This window comes from Tubulanus polymorphus, chromosome 6 (assembly GCF_964204645.1).
Source record: "Tubulanus polymorphus chromosome 6, tnTubPoly1.2, whole genome shotgun sequence".
Classification (NCBI taxonomy): Eukaryota; Metazoa; Nemertea; class Palaeonemertea; order Tubulaniformes; family Tubulanidae; genus Tubulanus; species Tubulanus polymorphus.
The window spans coordinates 4,402,171-4,419,684 of NC_134030.1; the positions used below are offsets into that span (position 1 = coordinate 4,402,171).

Sequence of the window (17,514 nt, forward strand, 5' to 3'; positions counted from 1 at the left end):
AAAGCGATGTGTCGGAATAAATGTAAACAGAACAAGTGACATATGAAAACAACCAGTGGTACCGTACCGTAGAAACCACAGAATTCTATGAATAGTTCAGAATGAATACATATTATGTAGCTAAGTGTAGTATGATCTATAAAAAGTAATGTACAGGGTCGATAGGCGGCCGGTCGACTTTTAATCACAGCAGGCAGAGAAACAAGGTACCAATTGTTTTTTGCCTAAATCTCTAACTGATCAGTGACTTGTTTAACACTAACCATTCTCCTGATGAATTCAATGACAAAATGGACGCGCCAAATCCAAAGGAACAAAAACAAATGTATTTTATCACAATAATTCTGGCCTTTAATAGTTTCAAGAGTTTAACAAGATTTTCCTACTATATAAATTAACAACATTGACCTCGGGCGAAATTGCAGCTTCGTACTTGCCTTTCTTCATATTCTTTACAAAACTCTTCCATAAAATATGAACAATTATTATTACATTACATTTCCACCAAATGTCGACGGACTGATGATAAAGAGAAATTTGTTCTATTCATCATTTGTTCGCCAGTCGTGAGATAATCTATAAACACATTTCGGTCACAATCTATCGTATCTCAGTAAGTTTCATAAACGTTTTTTTATTTTCGTTCAATAGAAACCTACACTTAGACGCACACCTTTTTAAATTGAAAACAGGTATATTATTTTCACAGCAGTAACTCAGTATTTCGCTTTATTAAACACAGCAATAGTTAAAACATAAAATCGACGAACCCCTAAGATAAAGCAGAACAGAACGATCAGTACTTCTTTTTTTCATTTCATGATTAACTTCCCTGCTATTCGATTTCATGTTTTCATCTATAAACTAAGAAACATTTCTCCCGTATAATTTCTTCTAAGAAACAACTCATGCTCCGTCGGAACCCTATCTACACAATATTATTCAAAGTTTATATTAGATATCTAACCTTTGAATTTTATATATCCCTGAAATTCAGTTCGAATTAGCTATAGAACACACAAATTCCTGTAACACGGATTCACAGCTGCAGCGTGGGGGGTGCGGGGTGAAGGAGTCAGAATGGGCAGTTTTTACGAATTGATTGTTTCAAGCAGGCTCTAGTCAATGATTAATACATAAACAGTCAGACAGTATAAAAATCAGATAATACACGTACTATGTACTTCTACGCGCTTTATACAGGAAATTCAATTACAACATGATTATCATGAAAGAGAAAAAATATTCCATATAAATGTCATCACAATATTTATTATGATAATAGCTCGACAGAATTATCATCATCGCCGTATTTAGTTTTAATACGGAATTATGGATCATATCCTAAAGACTCGGAACATAACATGAGCGTCATTTTTGACAGAATCCTAAATATTACCGCAGAATCCTGAGTATCAAATCAACATCTAGACCTTCCTCGACACAAGACGACCCTATTGCTCTTCTTTTTAAGTGATTATCCATTGATATGCTAAGAAGTCAGGAAATCGGTACGTTAATTACTGGAATGGGCTGCGTGAATTTTCTACTTATACGCTCGCTTGCGCCACACCACGTGAGAATTCATCTAAATGTTAAAATAGCCCTGGTAAAATTATGCAGAATGTTACGTATAAATCGACGAAATGAGAAAATGAAAGCGAGATACATTTTCTAGAAATAAACTGAACACACGCAATTATTTTCCGAAGCCCGTTCAGGACACGCGCCTAGCTGTACGAATACAAGTACAACGAAATACAAAAACTTAGTGCAACATGTTCTTTACCTCTCGGAAAAAACTGTCGTTCAAAATTAAAAAGCGTGTCAAAAAAAGAACAAATATCATTGAAATTACATCTCGTATGAAAATAGAAATCTATTTACAATTTACAGCAATTCATCTTTTTTTGTTTTAAATATATATAATATTTTTTCGAGGGATAAGTTGTATTTTATTTTGAAGCACCCGCGATCTATTTCATAGCCGAACGAATGCGCCGGCATGCCTCGCGCGCCCGTGTACCACAATCGAACCAGACTATCATTGTTCTATGTTACTATTACTAACGCACGACAAGAATTATACACAATTTTACAAAATCATGATTCATTTCGCATTCATTATACGCAGACACGCAATTAAATACATCTTTTTGACAGAGCAGATAACTTAACTTCTACTCAACCCCTATAACCATTCGAACTGCATTCAACCCTACCAATACACCCGTGTTTTGGCACACCTACATATACGAGGCCTATAGTGAGCAGCGCAATGAACTGCTTCAGATTTTTATGGATTTTCTTTTACACTTACACTTTTTTTTGGATATTCTTGATAACACTAATGAAGCCTCCGTAAATATATGACATCCACAGTATCAGTATCTACAACATCATTGCATGAGCTTGAGACTCTTTTTTTTTGGTCATTTTGCACATTTAAGATACTACAGTAGCCTCATTCTTCATTTGTTCCAATCAACTCGAGAAAAAGTCAGTGAATTGGTAAGTAATCGTTTCCTCGGAAAGATTTCAAATTTCCCTGATCCTCAAATGGATGTCAGGCCAGTTCAGTAGAATATACACTATTTACAGTCAAACCTTCACGGAGCAAGGCAAAAGTCTACATTAGTTGCTTTTTTGTGCAGTAATACAATAAAGAATGAATGTCACTCTTTCAGTTATAGATATAAAGCAACGGTAAAATAAACAAATCTTTTGGAAAGTAACAAAGCTACCAATATTCATACAATAGTCATTCATCATCAGTCGAAATTCATTACAAACGCAATTACAACCCCAAATCACGCATACAATAACAATCTTAATTGAGGAGTTTGAAATATTTAACTAGATAAATGCATTCGGCGTTTTAATAATAAATCATAAAATGTGAAAAATTTCTGAGAACAAAAGCTACGTGCATTGAGCAGGCCGGCGTATAGTCGAGCCGAAACCCGTTTTTATAAATATCTGGAACGATGAACGTCGCCGATGACTGTAGATGAGAATCAGTTGAAATAATAACCGCCTGTTCCAGTCATATAAGTACAAATCAGCAAATTCCCAGGTATTCTCAATTCATCGGCAAGAAGTAGTATATTATTTTACGAAATAACAGGTTTTAAAATATTTTTCGATCTGTGCGACTGGTCTCCGGGGATTGTGTGGAGCGAAACGCACCGAATAATGGCTTAAGTCGAGTAGAAATCGATTCCCTGAGAATAAACAAGTGCTGCATACTGACTCATGTGTCGTATTAATCAATTCCCCCCTAACGACGTGTTATTTCACAGGGGCGGATCTAGAACAATTGGAAGGCAGGGTCTACATAAAGAAGGGTTTTCATTGCCGTACGTAAGCAGCGAAGCCAAAAGCCACGATCAGAGTTCCACCGTTGCCCTTATCGTATAAGCAATCCATCGGAAAAGATGCATTATTTGATTGTCTAATTTGCAGGTTTCAAAGATCTCAGCCTTGACCAAAAAGCAGGGTTCTTACGAGTTTTCCAATTTCATTTTACATTAGTGCCATTTATTAATACTATCCACAATCTGCTTTCACAGAGTCTGTAATTAAATGTGTAGTGAGACGGAAAATTCAGTTTTCAGACCATTTTCTAATTTTCCATTGCTGTAACAAAAAAAAAAAAAAAAACAACGAAATTCCCATTTTCCAAAGCTTTCCGTAACCCGTAAAAACCCTGAAAAAGGCAACCTCTAGGATAAGGCAAGGGTTTGGACCACTGAGCCAGCCCCCTAGATCCACCCCTGCTTCTATTCGAATCAACTGATTACGGTCGATTAGCTGCTGCCGCTGCAGCTACTGGCGAATGGTGCTTCGATTTTTTATGTTTATGTCGCGCCGACGACGACGTCTGCTCCGACGACAATGACGTATCTACGACGATCAACGCCGGTGATTCGTTCTTGTTGTTTTTATCACCGTTAGACTCGAGCGACTCGGCGACCGCTTGCAATATGTTCATCTGCGGTTGCGGCGGTGAAAACATCGACTGCGAATTCCCGTCTCGACGCGATTGCTTCGCCGCGTTGTGCGAGCCGGACTCCGCTTTGCCGGGACTATGATGACGTTTTCGCGAAGACGAATGATGCTTCGACGACTTACGCGGTTTTTCGTCGCCGCCTCCACCGCCGGACGGCGATTGCAGTCGCGATTTCGGAATCCTCAATTTTAAAACATCCGAGCCGGCGGACGAGATGCGTAAATCGTCGTGTTTGTTGTCGATGCCGCTGTCTGTCGTCGACCGATGCGATGAGTGGTGCTCGTGGTGTTTTCGTTCTCGACGTTCTTTCTCTTTGATCGAGTCGGTGAAATGGCGTTCAGCCGCCGATGAACCGACCGCATTCGCCGCCGGTAACTTTATAAGAAGCTTTTCGACCTTTTGTTCAGATTTTTTCACCTCGCCGCCGGAACCGAATTTTAAACGGAGCGGTTCGATACGAGGCGTCGGTCCCGCGTGACCGCCGCTGCTGCTGGTTTTATGCCGATCTTCTTTCCGATGCGAGTCGGATTTCGAGCGAGAATGTTTGTGCGACGACGACTGATGCGGTTCCTCTTTCGGCCGGTGAGCGGTGATTTGGCTTTCGGTTAAACGCTCGAGTTTGACGACGGGAACTTTCGACGGCGTCGTAGGAGAAGATGATAGTATCTCGCCCGGTTCTAGTTCGACCGGAGGAGGAGGAGGCGGTGGAATGCGTAAAGTTAATTTCAGTTGAGACGGCGCCGGTGGTTGCGATGAGGGCGCCGGTGGAGGTGAAGACGAAGCAGTCGGAAGAGATACGAACGAAGAAGAATGATGCTCCGGTTTATAATCGGGCCGTTGTTCTTTAATCCAATCAGGTTCTAACGGAGATTTGCGTTTACTCGATTTCGTAATAGCGTCCGGTTTATTTAAACTCGAATCGCCTGTTACGACATGTCTCGAACCGGTGCCGCCGCCGCCGACGTTCTGCTCTTGTTTGCCGTCCGATTTGATGGATAACGAATCTCGATGGCGTTCAACGACGTCAACTTTAGTTAGCGTCGCGTCGGGTAAAGTTTCACCGCTGCTGCGATATCGATGGTGATGATGATGATCGACACGCGGGTGTCGATGACGTGCCTCACCCGCCGCAGCTAACTCCGACGTTGAACCGTCTCTAGTAGCGCGACGATCTTTATAATGTTCGTGTCTCTGAGCGGCCGCCTTTTGTTCCGCGTTCATCGCCTTCGATTTATTCGAAACGTCGTTTTGAACCGGCGCCGACTGGTGATGCATCGGCTTGGATTTCGCGACCGATGTCGACGGATGCGCATTAGGCGTCCCGTGGTGCGAACGACTGCCGTCGCTAGGTATCGGTCTATGTAACGCCTGATTGTCGTTAGGCGCGTGATGAATCGCGCGTTGTTTCAACGTCATTTCCGGAGTTCGAGTCGTATCCGACGCGCGTTTACGATTGTCGCCGTGTTGACCGCGACTATCGCTCGCGCGTTGCGACGAAGAACTCTCAGTGGGTGCGGCGTGGTGCGATGTACGTCCTATTTCATTTTGTGCGTGTCCACGTGAGGAGCTATCTTTTACCGGTACTTCGCTTAATGTGCCTAACTGACGCGATCGGCTGTCGGTATTCGTCCGACTGGCGGCGTGTAATTCAGGAACGGGCACTTTCTTGTCTAACTGGCCCTGTTTCATCAGTTCCTTACGCTCTTTATATTCCTTATACGTCAACGCCTGCATACTGGGTAAATGTGCATCCGACTTGCATCGTCTCATACCGGCTGCAGCCGTTGCTGATTGTTGCTGCTGCTGCTGCTGCGTGTGGACCGGAATGCTACCTGCGGCCGGTGGTTTCATTGTACCGGCATCTCCCGGCTGTTTACCCAAAGCTGCCGACGGGTCTGCTCGTTTCGGGGCGTGTCTCGAGGAGCCTGAATGAGTGTCACCGTGCTCTACCTTCGAGTCCTACGAAGAAATTAACTCCATCTAATTAATCCTGAATCAAGGTGGCCCTTTTTTACTTTTTTTTCCCCGACTATTCCCTGATATGTAACATTTAGAATTTAATCAATTAACCGTTTGAATATGGAAGACATAGATGGAAACTATCTGATGCACGATCTAGCAATCCCAATAAGTTTCCCTAACTTCTAGCTTTCTTACAAAATTCAATGCCCTTTTTAAAGAAAAGAAACGTCCCTGACTTTTCCTTCCTGGACCCAGTTCCACAGTTCTGAGTTACGATTTGACTCTGGGTTAACTCATTGAAAATGAACTAATTTTAACCCAGAATTAACTCTAACTCACGACTGTGGAACTGGATCCAGGTAAGTGACGACCCTTTGAATTTTCCAAAAGTTGAGTATGTGTGAACTGAACCTCCATAACTCAGTTCCAGTACCGGTATACATATTTTACCTTATCGCCCTTGTAGGTAAGAATCTTCTGTTTCAATTTCGTGGGACACTTATCAATGATGTTGAGAAATTCTTGTACGAGTTGTTCGAGTAATTCTTCGGTAACAGTTTTGTCGACGTACCACCACCACTGATGTCCTTCACTTGACTGAGGAAACTGAAACATTAACAACTAATGTAAATATACGACCATAATTCAATTACAAGCATGCTGTAGCTTCGTATTAAGCCCATGTAAGTGACAGAGTCCCTACAAATCAGTCTTTCCTGGAATATAAGGAGTTTTCCAATTTCTATGGAAAAAGATTCAAATTTCAAGGAGTGTACATGCATCACTCATCCCAATTACTATGGACTCCTAAATTAGTAAAGTATTTCTCAGTAAAACCATTTAATTCGGTGGTTTTGTAAGCAACGTATATCCTACACACTATTAAACTCAGTTTCTAATTCGGTCCTAATCGGGTAAAGAAATCCTGGTCCCAACAGCACGGCTAATATATATTGAAATTTCCCAGATCTTTTTCTGAATTACATACCTCTGGGGCCAACTTAGGTCTATCGAATAACTTAAAAGACTTAAGACAACTTTACGACTTACGTCAACCAGCCCCTATTAATACAGTGGAGCCTCGTTACAACGAACTCGGATACAACCATTCATCGGATATAAGAAATATAGAATTCTGTCCCAAGTAAGAAAATTTGATTCATTTCAAACTAGATATAACGAACATATTTTCTGGTCCCGCGAAGTTCGCTGTAACGAGGTTCCTCTATAATATCAATCTTATCTTTACGATTAAAATGATTCTAGCGATCGTCAAGAACTGAAATGTTGAAACCGCACTAAGATATCCAGGCATACTGGTCATCACGACGGAATGAAGCTATCAGAAACAACACATTCGATTAATATAATGTATCATTCAACACTTACCTCCCATGATGACCATTTGCAGGCGAGATGTATAGCTACACAGCACACTACCGTCGGCTTATACTGCAAACACATCGTAGTCAGGTGTAAGCTGTAAATTACAAACGCAGAAAAAAACCGACGTGAAAATGAATCGAGAGTCGCATCAATAAACAACAACCAATCAATCCTACCGTATATACCATAGCATATATCACTGAGAACTTCTGAAGTTCATTAGACGATTAGAGAGTAGATCAATGTTTTTGTTATCGTACACGCAGGTTTAAGGATTTTCACATTAAGGCTACTACATACGATTCACGTGTAAATTGACCGCGACGATGATTTCGGTTAGACTTTACTGTGTGCGTTAAAAACCAGGACCCAGTTCAACAGTTGTGAGTTGGAGTTAACTCTGAGTAAAAGTTAGTTCATTTTCAATGTTTTAACCCAGGGTCAAATCTTAACTCAGAACTGTGGAACTGGACCCAGCGTGCAAAATAACACCCGGTATTCAAGAGAAATCTTCTTTTCAGGTCCACCGAAAATAGATTTCATCTCTTACGATTCCAGGAATAAATTTACGACACGTTGGGTTTAAGGTTAGTTAAAGTGATACTACCACACGACGCTGCGAATCCTTACGAAGTAAAATTTTCAGTTTAAAGATTTACCTAAATTCATGATTTATTTGCTTTTTACTTCCAAGGGAACACAGATTATTAACAAAACACACTCACCTTTATAACGGATATACCATTTTGATACCACGACGACTACATTTCTATGTAAATTCAAAATTGCTTGATTCGCTAGTTCAAAATACTACTAATTCAAATTTCCTAATTCTCAACATATCTTCAACATTTAACATACTAACCTTCAAAAGTGTTATACATGGCTTAACAAAGACTAATCCGTGCGAATAACCATACATAAACGAAATCAGAATTCCAAACGGAACATCAAATGAAATCATTCCAAAATTTACTGATCAGCGTTTTGGAATTCATATTTTCTTGACCTCACCTGCTCGAAACTCTCTAGTGGTCTTGTTTGGAGAGAGATGGTTCAACGGACAACGGACTTACCTCGTTAAAAATACAATTACGAAGGAAAAATTTTGAATATACGTTCAGTGGAAAAAGTATTTATTTTCCAGCTTCTAAATACAACGCCCATCTCTTTCCAAAAACCACACGAACTGAACCTCACAGCAGCGTGCACTTACTAATCCCCCTGACCCCAATGCAATGCCGACTGCGCCCCCTGGAGGGAGGAGGAAAGTGTCCGCACCTGTTTGTAGCCAGGAAGTAAGAAGTCTGCGTGAGATCCTTGCTTGCTGTATTTCGGACGTACACGTCAATCAACATCAGGGAGATTGAAGAAATGGAAGGAAATAAACACCTCATTAGTCATTCGGCTGACCGCAGGTGTATCATAAATATATATATATATATATATACGGCCATAAAACACAAAGAACATTTGTACAAGTGGGAATTTAACTACACTGATCTCACATCTTCGCAAACTCATCGTGTGGTGAAGAAAAGGGAAACCTTTTCAGCTAAGGGGACTGCCCTTTTCGGGAATACAGACCAAAAGTTTCAAAAAATTGATTTTCTTATCATGCGAAATAGGCACTACTCTTTAATGAAATAGTAAATATTTTTCCGAGTTAACCGTATTTAAGCTAATAGCAACCTCTACAGCTGAAGGGACGGACCTTTTCTCACCAGAGAAAATGAGTTTTGTTGATGGAAATAAGACCATGGACGAATAATATGTGTTTGTAGTTGTTTGGTGGATGCTAAGCAAAATGGACAACTTTCCTTCCACTGATAAGCAGCACCCCTGATGATTATAACCCTTACGTAAAATTAACATTTTACAGACTAAGAAAAATTTACACTTTCAATGCGCAAAAACCTGGTCGTCCATTGTACTTATCTTTTTCTTCTTAAGATATATTCGTAACAACTTTTCAAGTACAAGGGACTTGGGAGGGTCTTATTGTCAAAACCATGTAGAGTGGATAGTTCCATGTCACTAAAAGGCAACCAGGTCATGCCAATAGTACACTAGATACTTCCACCAAACCAAAAATAGCATCGAGCACATTTCAACATACGTTTAAGACATCTGAAACCTTGGCCTTTTATTTAAGCAGAACTTTTTCCAATGGTCAACAACGAAAAACCTTATTCAGAACAGGTTAAAAACATGAATGAACTCATGCCATCTTCATAAAAATCAATTCAAACAGTTAGAGGAGCATCAATGATGTCTTAAACCGATGTTGAAGCAAGATCACATCATTACAACCTAAAATGCAATATCAGTTACATAGGGCTTTTGTCGATAGTTGAAGTTCTGCAGTTTTCACACAATCCATCGACGGACGAGGAACAGTTTTCTACGTTCACGGCGCTGTTTGAATTTGAGAAAACTTCAGCGAAATATGTACAGCAATTATCCGCAGAAATGTCGGTCGGTTAGTTGAATTTCGGATCGATACGTTGATCCGACCACCGCGATGATCCGATATAGAATACTTACAGCGTACGAGTTGACACGTTTTGATTACATGAGTATGAGGATGATCAACAGTGATTTCAAATCCTGAAGAAAAAAAAATAATAATAAAAATTCTCTCATTCAATGACTAGTCCCGTGCTACATTCGGCTATCCTGCTAGATAAGGGAAATAACTACAGCAAGACTCAATGAAAATTTAGATAACTTTCGTCCAGATATTTTCTCCGACTACCGCATCACGAATTATGCATATCCTCGATTGCCGCAGCAGACCGCAAACTCCATATCGGAGAGAAAACCTTACCTTAAAGATGCCATCAAAATAGAATATTATGTAAAATTCATTTTCAAATGGTGTTTATTTTATCGATTATACATAGGCTACGCGTACTAGCGCGCGCACGTGCTTGTGTTGATTGTCGTAGTTAACATCATAAATAGCGCCACCCGTGGGTTGAATATGAACTATACGCACGGAGTGAAGGATAAATAGATGACTATTCCGCTAACTATTACGGCTAATTCGTGCTCCTTTTTTCAATAAGTCACATCTCAGGTCGTTATAGGTATACTAAAGTTTCTTCTGGTTAAGAAATCGAGGAAAGTACAATTTTGATGGCATTTGCCCTTAAACTTGCGAGCAAAGGTTCATATGTTATATTAATTGTAAAATGTTTTTTGTCTTGTAAATACTACTTGTAAATACCACTCTGTACATCTCGACCCGAAAGGGTGTAATCAGTATAATAAAGAGTTTATTGAATTGAATATCTGTATTATGATCGAATGATTACTTACCTAAAGTCTGTAGTAAAATGTTTTCATTCACAACCAGTTCTTGAGCCTTCTCCAAATATTTCTACAATCAAATACATGACCATCTTTATTACACACACAGCAAAATATCTCAAGTAACTATTGAAATGAGTTTAACGTGCTCCTTTGAAAAGTTACTGAAATATCGTGCAACCCTTTCAGTACCTTACCCCGCTATGCGGTGTATAAAAACCCACCCAACCCATATTGTTAGCTAACCTATATTGTTTTTGCCCGGTGGTGCAGTGTATCCATTAAATAGCTATTAGGTTAGAAGTCTATTGAGAGATGGCAACACCCATCAAACATTCTGAAATATTTGCAACTACTGCATTGCAGGAGAGGTAATATAGCGGAAATATAGGTGGAATTTTCAAAATTTTTAAATTTCCTCTCGAATCGGTTGGGAAAGCGTTGGTCGAGGGAGGACAATAAGAAATTAACCAGCCAGGTCGCTTTGAAAAACAGGAGGGTCCCATAATAAGTCACAGTCCCTGAAAGGAAAGCTGGTTTGAAAAAACAGGCGGGTCCTTTACAAATGACAGACAGGTCTGGGACCTGGCTCTTATTGAAAACACTGGAGGATTGTAACGTGATACTTACCTCACTTTTAGTATCTAACGCCGGTTCATCGCGATTCAAACACCGATGAGCGATACTGACGACGTGCTCTAATTTACGAGGCTGCTCTTCCACTTTGGCCGCCAAAAACAAGCAAGCCGGCGCCAAATCCTGAAATCATACACGATCAAAAATCCATTTCAGGGTTCATAGTCTCCATGACCAGTCTCATTTCCATGTCTTTCGAGCACCTTTTTGCGCCCAATTCAATGACCCGATTCGTTTAACAAATTGACAATAATAGATCACAATTAACTGACTTCGACTATTAAATGTATTATATCAAAATACTGAAATATATTTGATACAGAAATGTAAGCTTCTCCCATGTTACTAATAAATACTGAAACTTCGATGGCATATTTTACACCTGGCTTTTTTTCCACGATTATCGTCAGATTCTCTATTGATCATCCATCGTCAAAACCGGGTTATAAAGTTTTATTATTAATCGGGACCATTCATCGAATACGTACACGTATTAAGATTTTGTAGGCTTAGGGAGAATAAGTTAGATTTTGAAGCCCCTTCCGATCTGCATGGAACACACCACTACAACACCCCCTTATTCCATCCTCCATCGGCAGGGATTCGTATCTAATGGCATCGGTACGGTTCGTGACGAGGCCGAGTATAGCGATGCCATCAGGTTCGAATCCCTGCCGAGGGAGGATGCCTTTTTCAGAATTGATGAATGCGCGCCTATTTTATGAACGACCCCCTGTTCATATTTTCAAATCAATACTTACATTGCGGTGGAATTTCGTGAAGGAATGGAACATATAAAATCGATGCAGATACACTATAGCAGTATTGATACATAATTGCGTTCTGGAATCTACCGTTAAGGAAATACACTTTTTCTGTGGAGTGAAGATATTTTTTGAAAATTTTTTGTCACCTTCAACAACCTCACAAGTTTAATTTGTGTTGTTGAAAACAATTTCTAGAATTGCATTTATGACCTGAAAATTAATCCTCAATATGGTTGTATTATAAAGAAGCGACAACGAAGAGAAAACTTGAATAAATCTAGTTCGAATACTTCTAGTTGCAGCCACCATTATGTAGCAGCACTGATCGACCTTGACCCGAGTTTATTAATCGACTCCATGTTGTCGACGCACGTGAATCGACGACAGTCAACTGACGGAATATAAACTACCGACTAGCGGATTACACCGAGCTCCGGACCCGCCGAAAATATCGACACCGTTTATCGAACGGCAGAGAGAAGGTAATAGCGCCGCGTTTCGAACGAAACGAGCGATTTTAAAGCCGCAATCGGTCGGTTTTAATCGGGGTGTGATTTCTACTCACGACTCGAAAATGGCGACGTGCTGAGCGGTATTTTAGATCGGAATATTCCGCCGATAAAGGATACACGTGAAGTCGTTGGCCCATGTCTTGTATTAACTGACCCCCTTGTTGTCGGTAGGTCAGTTCTTTTTCGGCGTCGATGCCCGCTTTTCGGCTGGGGGTGTTTTGAAGTTGGGCCGTAGTAAATATCCATCGTTCCCCCGCCATTTAATCACTACTGAGAAACGGTCGGTGCGCACGCGCACAATGACGTCATCGGATCGGGCTAACGACCTAGAACGCTCCTGATTGGTGGAAATATTCGATGTAAATAAAAGCACGTGCCTTTTCATCATTGGTTTCTCTGGTCGTTTTTGCAGTGGCAATTTTTCCGTTTTAGACGTATTTGTAACGGAAGTAATTAATTCTAAACGGTTTCTAATTGACATTGAGTAGCGCTTGCATCAATCATGCATTGCTTTGAATAATTGAATAGATTTTGATAATGCCGTGCTAATTGATTTTTACTAGTATAGACTACATTACATACAGTTGTCAGTAGGCTGTAAAATTCTTGGGAAATTTCAATTTTCTTTCAAAAATGCTTTGCATAATTTCTAATGCACCATCCTTATTATATTGTTCGTAATTGAATTAATACTAATAGCTTAAGTTGCAATTTCTAAAATTCGAAATCACTCAATAGATTACTTTTTGATATGAAAAATTTATGACGTTTTATCTCTGAATTAAATGTTTATTCTGAATTCTCTATTGTAGTTTTGCACTGGTGGTCACAATGTCGTTTATGAAAATGAAGCCGAGTTCAACTACGAAATTTTCATCGTCGAATAAAACCTCGCGCAATACGTCATCGCAGCAAGCGGCGGGATCTAAAACTAGCGGAAACTTCTGCAACTACTCGCATAGACCGTGTATGCAGGACCGTATCGAAAACTATGAGTTCTGTATCAGACATATTCTAGAGGATAAAAAATGTCCGTTCAAACAATGCAGCTTCACATCCGGAAAGTCGGCGAAACGCTGTCCAAATGCGGTACCTCGAGTTGAAAGGAAAGATGGGTATGTTTTAGTTTTAGAACAAAGTGGTTGAATACTTTTGAATGTCAGTTTATTTAAGGCATAAAAATTTTAAGTTTAGAAGAAAATTTATCCATTTAAATAATTGTGTAACCTAGCAATTTAGAGCTATGCTGGCCTCTTCTAGGCAGTCACATGTAATATTACCAGGTAATCCACATTCCTTAAGGTACTTCAAATCATATGGATTCGTATATTGATCTGTAGCTTGGTGGAAAGATACAGTGTAAAAATCACCCGTGGATTCGTTGTCCCGTGTACAAACAATAAACAGTGTAAAACTCCTTTTCATTAGGACTGCACTCCAGTAGCACCACCTGGAAAACCGCATTGTTAAGTCAGGATTTTCAGCAGCCGAGTTCCAAGAACTCATCTGGTCGTCCTCTCAATAGACATTTTTCGCCCTCTCTCCCCATTGACAATTAATGCCAGAAGTAATTATATCAACGTATAAATACAGATACAGATACTTAATTGGTGAAATAAGCTTAATAACTACATATCCCTATTGAAATTCAAATCATAAGCACCTTGTTTTTAAAGCTACTGCCCGGAACATGCAAGAAAGATGAATCTCATGCGTCGCAAGGCGAACAAGAAAACAGCACCGAAACATACAGCTGAAACACTACTAGAGGACCTTGAACATTATATCAAACCGATGCCGGAGACTTCGTTACGAGGCGCGGGCGATGCATCGTCGAAACAGTTTTCACGCAAACATAGAATTGGTCTCGAGGCCTCTCGTATCTTAGGTTAGTTTTAAGATGATTTCCGCCGCGTGAAATATCGGGAATATTTTTGATCGTCGACTTTTTTTTATCGATAGATACCCTGACGAGTTCGGAAGAATCGGATACCGAGGCGATGTTAGTCGAACAAGCGTGGAAAGGTGAACAAGATAGTGATGCAGAGAGTATAGACAGTGAAAATGAAGATTTGTTGAAGTAAGCACGTCAAATAAATATGTATGGTAATAATAGATGAATTATTTATCATTATCATCTTAATGCTAACCTTAAAATCCGATCAGACTTAAGCACTGAACATAAAATCATAAAATTAAGAGGCTCAGTATTGTAGCCCTACAGGCGTTAACCTAAAATGTATCGGCACTGTGCTGAATAAAACAGACACAAGGCAAAGACTAAGTAGAAAGTTTATAAGGTCACATCCATGTTCAGGTCGCATCCATTTCAATGAAACCAATTGAATTAGAATCCCGGTTTTATTAGTTGTGAATGAATTATTTTTTAGACATGCTGGTGTTTACACGGCTGAAGAAGTAGCCCTTATCACCCGCGACAAACTGATTCGATTGCAATCTCTTTATATCGATCAATTCAAACGTTTACAACACGTCTTACGAGAAAAACGTCGCAAATACAAAGCAACTGCTGATTTGGAGTTAGAGACATTAGGTAAATTTTATCTTTCAATTTCAAGATGACATTTGCGCATCTCAAAAAATGGGATTTAGATAAATCTCGAAACTGTCGGATAGATAAACTATGATTTACCAACAATGTAGGATTATTCAGGTAAAATAGATCATATCCGTGTTTCGCGTTCATTTCTGATTAATAGATAGTATTTCTCATTTAAACAGGTCCGATTCAAACTAGCGATGACGATCCGGTTATGAACGCGAAATTAGCGAAATATATGGCGATTAAAAGATATCATCGTAGATATGGCAAGGTAAGGCATTTGGAAGTTATGTAAATCTCCCTGTTATGTTGTTATATATGGCAAGTCTCCAGCACTGATTGGAAAACATGACATCAACGTGCAAGAACTCTATACCCGGTACCATAAGTACATACAGAGATGTATTTTTGCCGGAAAATATATTTATACATCGATTTGATGAATGTTCACATCAACAGGAAGCGTTATTACACCAGCAGATGAAAGAGAGAAGAATGGCGCAGACTGAAGGAATAAATTATCAACCGCCGCAGTATCAACTGTGTATACATTCTGTTAATGATGATCAGTGCGATGCTAAAGCCATTCCTTTATCCAAGTATTGTCTGAAACGTATCCTTTGATTATCCTTAAGTGTGAATTCTCTTGACAATAACTGTGTGAAGATGTTACTGATGAAATTTCTATCAATTTAGTGAAAAATTGAAGTTGTAGTTGAAGCCCTTGAAAGAACGATGATTGATAGAGTATGAATAGTATCAAATTTCTTAGGCTGCAGGGCCTAGACAGCAGATTGATTGCCAGTACTGCATTATTACAAATAAAATAGAACTCGCTTAATCCGCATTTTCCCTTAATTGGGATGAAATATTTGATCCATTTAACCCTGGAATCAAGTAACTTATTATTATTAATTTGGAGTTTAATTTATACAATGAAACTAGGTAGTTCCTAGTGAATTAAGTGAGTTCTTCAGTTTACACAGTATATTTTGTCAGATTTCAGTCAGTCTCTGAGGGGGTATGATGGGTATAAACATAAACGATTATATTCTGTGCATGAAATGAACTTAACTCATTTGTGTAGATATTCTACAAGATCCGCAGCAAGTGTTATATCAACCGTGTACGTATGGTAATGGAGCTTGTGGCAAATCAATAGCTGCTGTTACTGATAATCCGCGTTGTGATCTACATACACCATTAGTCGCTATGGAAAAACGATTACAATCGCAACAAACAGCGGTCAGTACTTGAATTCATGTTGTACGCTCTGAATTATTTGCAAACAATAAGGCTCGATTTATGCAAATCTAGAAAGCGTCTTCTTTCGATACGAGATCTTTCATTGTCAGTGTTTTACCATGTCGAAGCTTGGTGTGCCAGTTTATCTTTGATTTGAGTTTCTTATCGAGAAAACACAGGAAAGAATTAAATCAAACATCTTCGAATGATGCAATCGGAAATTTCTTGTATCTTGTAGCTTAATCTCAATTTCATTCCAACCATTAATCTAATACTCGATGCATACTGGGATGCAGCTTAAATTGAGCCCTTTACTACATGGAGGTAATTTTAACCTTTGCTTTAAACGTTATACCGTTATAATTCTTTCAGGAACAAGATAGCTTAGAAGATCAGATTGTCGACCCGATGGATGATCAAGCACTCCCTCCGTTGGCGCGGGAATTGGAACAAGATTCAACAGATTACATCAATTTAGGGAGCAGTCAAATATCGGTAAGTTTTTGACTGGTCAGATAAGATACTGTTGTAATGTTCTTTCTAAGGTCTCCACAGGTTGAGTTATTTCTGCTCTTTGGTTTTCCAGATGGATTTGGGACTTTCTTCGTTACTAAAGTGATCTACGTACAATTTTCAACGCTTGAATCATAGTTGACTGACAGCAGGAAGTGTTACGATCGTATTTAAATTTTGTTTTATATTTAGAGCAAATAAAATGTTATCTGACTGACATAGTTTTGTTGTTGTAACATTTTGAATGATATCATTCATCGAAAGCATTGGGATCATTCATTTATTACGTACGCATGAAATTTGACTTTTTCATATTTTTGTGAGTTGAAAATCCGGTACAAACACCAGTTGCTCTCTCCCCAACAAGTATACAAATCCCTGTGCCCAGGGTCCGATCTTAAGCACTTGTGCACGATTGCCCGGGACAAGTATATTCTCATCAGGGCAAGTAGGTTCTCATTATCACTTGTCCCCTTGGCTAGTGAAATCCCTGTACCTCTATACAAATTTACTCATAAAACTATATGTATGATTATTTTGCCGGTTGAGTTGTTTCAGTGCTTTTAAGAGTCTTAGAATTTAGCGGAATCCGGTCCACAAATC

At 39.4% G+C, this 17,514-nt stretch overlaps 2 protein-coding genes across 3 annotated transcripts; one reads left to right on the top strand and one right to left on the bottom strand.

The window, feature by feature from the left end:
• Positions 1–344: 344 nt before the first annotated feature.
• LOC141907222 (uncharacterized) lies at positions 345–12,850 on the bottom strand. Its single transcript, XM_074796802.1, has 9 exons — positions 12,708–12,850; positions 12,073–12,154; positions 11,306–11,434; positions 10,685–10,745; positions 9,908–9,970; positions 8,642–8,687; positions 7,364–7,454; positions 6,425–6,580; positions 345–5,971 (listed from the first exon to the last, which is right to left on the bottom strand). The coding sequence occupies exons 1-9, from the start codon at positions 12,848–12,850 to the stop codon at positions 3,800–3,802; spliced, it is 2,943 nt and encodes a 980-aa protein (XP_074652903.1). The 3' UTR covers positions 345–3,799.
• LOC141906659 (KAT8 regulatory NSL complex subunit 2-like) lies at positions 12,430–17,128 on the top strand. Of its 2 annotated transcripts, none has more exons than XM_074795934.1 (10): positions 12,430–12,560; positions 13,403–13,705; positions 14,267–14,478; positions 14,553–14,670; positions 14,981–15,144; positions 15,333–15,424; positions 15,613–15,766; positions 16,241–16,398; positions 16,771–16,893; positions 16,985–17,128. In XM_074795934.1, the coding sequence occupies exons 2-10, from the start codon at positions 13,422–13,424 to the stop codon at positions 17,015–17,017; spliced, it is 1,338 nt and encodes a 445-aa protein (XP_074652035.1). In that variant the 5' UTR covers positions 12,430–12,560; positions 13,403–13,421; the 3' UTR covers positions 17,018–17,128. The 2 variants fall into 2 exon arrangements, with proteins under 2 accessions (XP_074652035.1, XP_074652036.1); XM_074795935.1 differs by lacking the exon at positions 12,430–12,560 and adding an exon at positions 12,968–13,039.
• The last annotated feature ends 386 nt before the right edge of the window (positions 17,129–17,514 follow it).

Excerpts from the sequence above, each read along its gene's own strand:
- LOC141906659 (XM_074795934.1), top strand. The coding sequence starts at position 13,422 with ATGTCGTTTATGAAAATGAAGCCGAGTTCAACTACGAAATTTTCATCG. Across the intron at positions 14,671-14,980 it reads GAAAATGAAGATTTGTTGAA|ACATGCTGGTGTTTACACGG; the intron begins GTAAGCACGTCA and ends ATTATTTTTTAG. Across the intron at positions 16,399-16,770 it reads TACAATCGCAACAAACAGCG|GAACAAGATAGCTTAGAAGA; the intron begins GTCAGTACTTGA and ends TAATTCTTTCAG.
- LOC141907222 (XM_074796802.1), bottom strand. The coding sequence starts at position 12,850 with ATGGCGGGGGAACGATGGATATTTACTACGGCCCAACTTCAAAACACC. Across the intron at positions 6,581-7,363 it reads GCAAATGGTCATCATGGGAG|TTTCCTCAGTCAAGTGAAGG; the intron begins GTAAGTGTTGAA and ends TTAATGTTTCAG. Across the intron at positions 5,972-6,424 it reads TTACCTACAAGGGCGATAAG|GACTCGAAGGTAGAGCACGG; the intron begins GTAAAATATGTA and ends ATTTCTTCGTAG.